This window comes from Aethalodelphis obliquidens, unplaced genomic scaffold (assembly GCF_003676395.1).
Source record: "Aethalodelphis obliquidens isolate GAN/ISIS:26980383/991018 unplaced genomic scaffold, ASM367639v1 scaffold70, whole genome shotgun sequence".
Classification (NCBI taxonomy): Eukaryota; Metazoa; Chordata; class Mammalia; order Artiodactyla; family Delphinidae; genus Aethalodelphis; species Aethalodelphis obliquidens.
This window is the reverse complement of record NW_020838014.1, coordinates 5,412,483-5,419,901: the sequence shown is the minus strand read 5'-3', so window position 1 is coordinate 5,419,901 and position 7,419 is coordinate 5,412,483. Positions and strand designations below refer to the sequence as shown.

At 43.7% G+C, this 7,419-nt stretch overlaps 1 protein-coding gene across 2 annotated transcripts in view; it reads left to right on the top strand.

The window, feature by feature from the left end:
• The first annotated feature begins 371 nt into the window (after nt 1-371).
• Nucleotides 372-7,419, top strand: part of VTCN1 (V-set domain containing T cell activation inhibitor 1) — a 69,154-nt gene continuing 62,106 nt past the window's right edge. For both annotated transcript variants that reach the window (XM_027091195.1, XM_027091193.1), the window contains exon 1: nt 372-512. In XM_027091195.1, the coding sequence (XP_026946996.1) occupies nt 481-512 (32 nt within the window). In that variant the 5' untranslated portion in view covers nt 372-480. The remainder of the gene's footprint in view (nt 513-7,419) is intronic.

Genomic DNA, 7,419 nt, shown 5'->3' with positions numbered 1-7,419 from the left:
CCACCAGGGATGACCCAGCCTCTGTCTGAGCACCAGCCACCACAGGAAGGACTCCCAGCCTCCCGACTTCCTGGCACAGACCTGCCCCTTTGAGCTGTTCCAGTCCTTGCTTAGGTGGAGATGAACTCTCCCTCCCTAGCTCTCCCTTCCGCAGTCAGGAGAATTGACGTGTGTGAATATGAGCCCTGAAGCAGGGGGCCTGGGAAGCTTTTCTTTCCCACCCTCTCACCGGGTCAAGGCTTGGCAAGGCGGTTCTGCGTGCCTGGCCTCCCTGGCTGGGACAGGCAGCCTCTGTGCCTGCAGGGACTTCAGCAGTAGGACTTCTGAGCCATCCACAGCTGCACTGACCACTCCCGTCTGAGCCCAGTATTTAAGGCCGGCACACCCTGGCCAGCTGTGAGTCACGGCAACGGGAAGGCAGCGGCAGCTCCACTCACCCCAGCATCTAGCGCCCTGCGGGAAGGGCCTGTTCCCCCCGCCATGGCTTCCCGGGGGCAGGTCATCTTCTGGAGGTAGCGCTCTCTTCTCTATGCTTACAGGTGGAGGAAACTGGGGTGAGGGCTTTGGGGGTTGCTGAGGACTACTGGGCTGTCCCATAGGTCCCCACCTGTACCCTTATCTGATCCAGCATTGGGCTGGCGGGAATCTGGCCAGACAAGAGCCTCAGTGGACTCAGTTTAACATCACACCCCAGCCTCTCAAGACCCCCGTTCAGGGTCAGGTCGGTTTTCTGCCATGGAGGGCTGTCACATGCCAGTGTGTGTGCCAGGCTGGGATGTCAAGGCTCTTGTGGGGGCACTGAGCAGGGTGGCATAGGGCTATTTGGGAGGGTGGAAGGGAATCTATGACTGATGATGGGTGGAATGCAGGTGGACCCTCTGTAGCCCCCAGGATGAAGGAGGTGAGCATGGCTGAACCTTTGTGCAAAGAGGCCACTGGGAAGAGGGCCGATGGGCAAGCTGGGTGGGAATCAGGGGGGCTGGAGGGCTGTTCGAGGGAAGCGGGTGGAGCCCATCTGGGTGAAGCTGGTGTCCACTCTCCACCCTAACAAGGCCATAATTTTACTTAATATACTCGTACATTTTATGAGTATATTAAGTTCATGAGGTGATCATGGCCATTGGTGATGTGGGAGAGTTCATGAGAGGATCTCCCCATCCTCCGCGGACCCAGTGGATTATTTTCTTAAATAATTACCAGAGAGCTTACTATCTTCAAATCTCACACTCAGAATGCATGCCACTTGGAGATGGGATGCTGATGTGTGTGTTCTACCAGGCCTGCCTGCATGGTACATTTAGGAGCTTTGTGGTCAGAACTGTCTTCCCCTTTTCCCTTCATGGCCATCAATGGAAGCAGCCTTCACCCATGGAACATTTTTTTTCTTTTTTTTTTAATTGAAGTATAGTTGCTGTACAATGTTACAGGTGCACAATATAGTGATCCACAAGTTTTAAAGGTTATACTCCATTTATAGTTATTATAAAATATTGGCTATATTCCCTGTGTGGTACAGTATATCCTTGTAGCTTATTTATTTTATACATAACAATTTGTACCTCTTAATATCCTACCCCTCTGTTGCCTCTCCCCCATACCCTCTTCCCATTTATAACCACTAGTTTGTTCTCTAGGTCTGTGAGTCTGATTCTTGTCTGCTTTATTCACTAGTTTGTTGTATTTTTTAGATCCCACATGTAATTGAGATCATACAGTATTTGTCTTTCTCTGTCTGACTTATTTCAGTATAATGTCATCCAAGTCTGCCCATGTTGCTGCAAATGGCAAAATTTCATTCTTTTTTATGGCTGAGTAGTATTCCATTATATATATATATAATATATATATATATATATTATATATATATATACCACAGCTTCTTTACCCATTCATCTGTTGATGGACACTTAGGTTGTTTCCATATACTGGCAATTGTAAATAATGCTGCTATGAACATTGGGGTGAATGTATCTTTTAGACTTAGTGGTTTTGTTTTTTTCAGATATATACCCAGGATTGGAATTCCTGGATCATATGGTAACTCTGTTTTTAGTTTTTTAAGAAACCTCCATACTGTTTTCCACAGGGGCTGCACCCATTTACATTCCTACTAACAGTGTACAAGGGTTCCCTTTTCTCCACACCCTCGCCAACATTTGTTATTTGTGTTCTTTTTGATGATAGCCATTCTGACAGGTGTGAGGTGGTATCTCATTGTGATTTTGACTTGCATTTCCCTGATGATTAGCAATGTTGAGCATCTTTTCACATGCCTGTTGGCCATCTGTATTTCCTCTTTGGAAAAATGTTTATTCAGTTCTTCTCATTTTTAATCAGGTTGTGGAGGGTTTTTTTTGTTTTTTTTGTTTTATTGAAGTATAGTTGACTCACAGTGTTGTGTTTTTTGTTTTGTTTTGTTTTGAAGTCAAGTTTTTTATTAACTTTAAACAGCCAAATGTGACCTTAACTGACATGAGACTGTCTAGTTTTTATTTTATTTTTTTTACTTTTTATTTTATATTGGAGTACAGTTGATTAACAATGTTGTATTAGTTTCAGGTGTACAGCAAAGTGATTCAGTTATACACATACATACACTGTTTTTCATATTCTTTTCCATTATGCTTTATCATAGGGTACTGAATATAGTTCCCTGTGCTATACAGTAGGACCTTGTTGTTTATCCATCCTATATATAATAGTTGGCATCTGCTAACCCCAAACTCCCACTCCATCCCTCATCCACCCCCCACCCCTTGGCAACCACAAGTCTGTTCTCTATGTCTGTGAGTCTGTTTCTGTTTCATAAAAGTTCATCAGTGTCATACTTTAGATTCCACATATAAGTGATATGGCATTTGTCTTTGTCTGACTTACTTCACTTAGTAGATAATCTCTAGTTCCATCCATGTTGCTGCAAGTGGCATTATCTCATTCTTTTTATGGCTGAGTAGTATTCCACTGTATATACGTACCACATCTTCTTTATCCATTCCTCTGCCGATAGACATTTAGGTTGTTTCCATGTCTTGGCTATTGTAAATAATGCTGCTACAAACATAGGGGTGCATGTGTCTTTTTAAATTATAGTTTTGTCCAGGTATATGCCCAGCAGTGGGATTGCTGGATCATACGACAACTCTATTTTTAGTTTTTTGAAGAACCTCCATACTGTTTTCCATAGTGGCTGCACCAACTTACATTCCCAACAACCGTGTAGGAAGGTTCCTTTTTCTCCACACCCTCTCCATCATTTGTTATGTGTAGACTTATTAATGATTGCCATTCTGACCAGTGTGAAGTGGTACCCCATTGTAGTTTTGATTTGCATTTCTCTAGTAATTAGCAATGTTGGTCACCTGTTCGTGTGCTTGTTGGCATCTGTATGTCTTCTTTGGAGAAATGTCTGTTTGGTTCTTCTGCCCATTTTTCAATTGGGTTGTTTGTTTTCTTGATGTTGAGTTGTATGAGCTGTTTATATATGTTGGGTACTAACCCCTTATCAGTCTTATCATTTGCAAATATTATTTTCTCCCATTCAATAGGTTGTCTTTTCATTTTGTTGATGGATTCCTTTGCTATGCAAAAGCTTTTAAGTTTAATTAGGTTCCATTTGTTTATTTTTGCTTTTATTTCCTTTGCTTTAGGAGACTGATTCAAAAAAATATTGCCTCAATTTATATCAAAGAGTGCTCTGTCTGTGTTTTCCTCTAGAATATTTATATTATTTGGTCTTACATTTAGGTCTTTAATCCATTTTGAGTTTATTTTTGTGTATGGTGTTAGAGAATGTTCTAATTTCATTCTTTTACATGTAGTTGTCCAGTTTTCCCAGCACCACTTATTGAAGAGGCTGTCTTTTCTCCATTGTATATTCTTCCTCCTTTGTTGTAGATTAGTTGACCATAACTGTGACCCGTAGAACATTTGAGTGCCTGCTAGGAGTCTGTGGGTGGAAAAGTCATGATCCCTGATCTGAAGGGGTTACATTCTGATTAACAGCATTAATGGAGCACCTACTACGTGCTGGGCACTGCACCAGGCACTAGTGCACTAGTGCGAAGGCAACTAAAACACTGACAGGATTTTAGGCTAATGGGAAGGAAAGACTCCCAAACAGACAATTCCAACCTGCTGTTCATAAGCCATGAGACAATAGGGCAGAATGCAACAGGAGCACTTCCCTAACCTGAGGCTTTGGGGAAGGTTTCCTGAACCAGGTGATGGCTGGGCTAAGTCTTGAGGATGAAGTAGCATAGTCCAGGTGAAGAAGGATGGGAAGGACCCTCTAGACAGAGGGGATAGGACAGGACAGGACAGGATGGGATAGGATAATGGAATAAAGCTCACGAAGCAGCATGGGGTGTTGGAGAGTTACAAGCTACTCCATATCATTACCCGAGCATGAAGTTTGAGGCGGGGGGTGCTGAGATGAGGCTGGAGAGGCAGAGCCAGGTCATGCTGGGCCTTTATCAAGCAGACTCAGAGCTAGGAATTTGGTGTGGGTGATGAAGAGTCATTGAAGTCTCAAGCAAGGGAATCTTGGTGGTTTTCATCTTAGGCAGGTTATTCCAGAGGCAGCATAGAGAATGGATAGGAGGGCAGAGAAACTGCAGGGAAACAGTTACATAAGGAATGCTCAGGACCTGAAGCTGAGAATGATAGCAGGGGTCCAGAGAGGGGAAAACTATTCAAGAAATGTTTAGGACTTAAAATTGGTGATAAGATAGATAGCTAGTGGGAAGCAGCTGCAGAGCACAGGGAGATCAGCTCGGTGCTTTGTGACCGCCTGGAGGGGTGGGATAGGGAGGGTGGGAGGGAGGGAGATGCAAGAGGGAAGAGATATGGGAACATATGTATATGTACAACTGATTCACTTTGTTATAAAGCAGAAACTAACACACCATTGTAAAGCAATTCAGCTCGAATGCTGCTTCCACGTTGAGGTCTTGCTGGGTCTTTCTAGTTGCAGTTAATTGCTCCTTTTATGTTCGTGGTCAGCCATGTTGATGATTACCTGTTCTTGTGCTCGTCTGTTTCCCTCAGTGGGGTTGGCTCGTCGAGGCCCTGGCCTTTGTCTTGTCCCTTGTCATAGGGAGGCAGTGTAGCTCCATGGCTACCCATCTTGGTTCTGGAATCACACTACCTGGGTTCAAATCCTTGTGCCACCTTGAACTGTGTGGGCCTCAATTTACCTGCCTATGAAATGGGCTGATAATAGAACTTAACTCCTAGAGTTGTTTGAATGGCATGTGATAATTATGTGCCTGGCACATCCTAAGAGTTATTGCTAGAGTCCTCATCTGCAAATCTCTACAATGCCAGATACATGGCTGTGAACTACGCGTTCTAGTATACTTTGGATAAATTGCTACGGGGGTCTCTTAATGACAGGTCACTCTAACAACACTCTGGAGACTATTCAGAGTTTTTCAGCTTCTTATTTTGGAAAAAAAAAAAAGTCCACCCCACCTTTTGTTGTCTATGAGTCTGAGACCATTCTTCTGTCAACCTGAGGATGACTAGGGTTTAGAATATATGTATGGCTCTGCCAGTATCAAGCATTAAGGTGGATGGGGTGAATCTGGGAGGTCCTTGAGTGTACAAGCTCAGCATGTAAATCTTCCGATGAGGCACTGCTGTTGTCAAGAGCCATAGCCTTCAGGGGGCCGATGGAGCTATGGAGCTATGACCAAGCACTGGGTAATGGTTAATTAGCTAAACGGCACCACACTCCTAATTATCTCCATTTCATAGATGCAAATGTTGAGGCAAGATGACCCGCTCCATGTGCCCCGGGTCAGCAGAAACCAACAAGCTCCTACCTAGACCTCTATACTGACTTTTATTAGAAAAGTATCTTTCTAATCAGCTCTGCCTCATCTCCTGCCACTTAAAGCAGACCCCAGCTCAACACTGGCAAAACTCCTCAGGGACCAGATGGCCAGGGTGGAAGAGTTCTCAGCCAGCCGAGGAGGGCGCTGTCCCCAGAACAAGCTGGAGCCTGTGGTGTATCAACCCTGGGTCTGTGTTGTTTCAGGCAGCTGCTCTAGATGAGCGAGTACAGGAGTGAGAAGTGATTGAAACTCAGTGAAAATTACATCCTTTCAAAGCTTGAAAATTCGGAAAGTCAGTACACCCCCTCATTTTATCTATGAGATAATAAAAAGAAATTGTGCAACTTGCCAAAGGGTCATGCAGTTCAAAATGGGTAGAATAATGCTCTTTCAATGATTCCATATTGCCCAGTGACCCTAGCTAAAAACCGTACTGGACCCCATCTGACCACGATTTACCAAAACATCAAAGATCCCTAAATCTGAGAGACCAAAGCTTCATCCATATTTATCTTTGACATAAAAAGAAGTGGAAATAATGTCGATGCTGGGGTTAGTCTCATATTCCTGCTCTCCTAGCTGGGTGGCCCCAAGTAAGTTGCTGAACCTCTCTGTGTTTTCATTTCCTCAGGAAATTGGAGTTAATAATTGTACCAGCCTCTCATTTGTTGTGAAGACTAAATGAGTTAATCCATGTAAAGAGCTCAGAGCAGCACCTTGCACGTAGTTACCAATGTATGTGTTAGATACTTATTCAGTCATGCCCTCCCGTTATTTTTACAAAATAACAAAGTGACTCAAAGGGAAAGTGAGGAATAACCAGTCCAAAAGTAGCAGTTGGGCTTAAGGGACCTCTGTGTCTGAATTCTTCTGGGATTTCAGTGGAGATACCTTCTTCTCTAGTCCTTGTTCTACGAGATTCAGGAAAGTGCTCGCTGCTTGGGGTAGTAATACTCGCTCCACGGTCTGGGCCTCCGAGAAATGCAGATTTGCACTCCCCCCTCCAGACCTACCGAATCCCAAACTAGGGGCAGGGCCCAGCAATCTGTGTTTTTTGTTTTTTTTGTTTTTTTTTTTTACATCTTTATTGGAGTATAATTGCTTTACAATGGTGTGTTAGTTTCTGCTTTATAACAAAGTGAATCAGCTATACATATACATATGTTCCCATATCTCTTCCCTCTTGCGTCTCCCTCCCTCCCACCCTCCCTATCCCACCCCTCTAGGTGGTCACAAAGCACCGAGCTGATATCCCTGTGATATGCGGCTGCTTCCTACTACTAGCTATCTACCTTACATTTGGTAGTGAAATTGAGCTATTTGTAGTGAGGTGGATAGACCTAGAGTCTGTCATACAGAGTGAAGTAAGTCAGAAAGAGAAAGACAAATACCGCATGCTAACACATATATATGGAATTTAAACAATCTGTGTTTTAACAAGCCCTTCAGGTGATGCTGTTTTAGCCTTCTCTCTGGGCTCTTTGATTCCTCAGGGAGAGCACGAGGATTGACTCCTGATAGAGATAAATTTCACCCGTGATCATTTATCATTCCGCATTTCTCCTTAAGAAGTGTTCTAAAG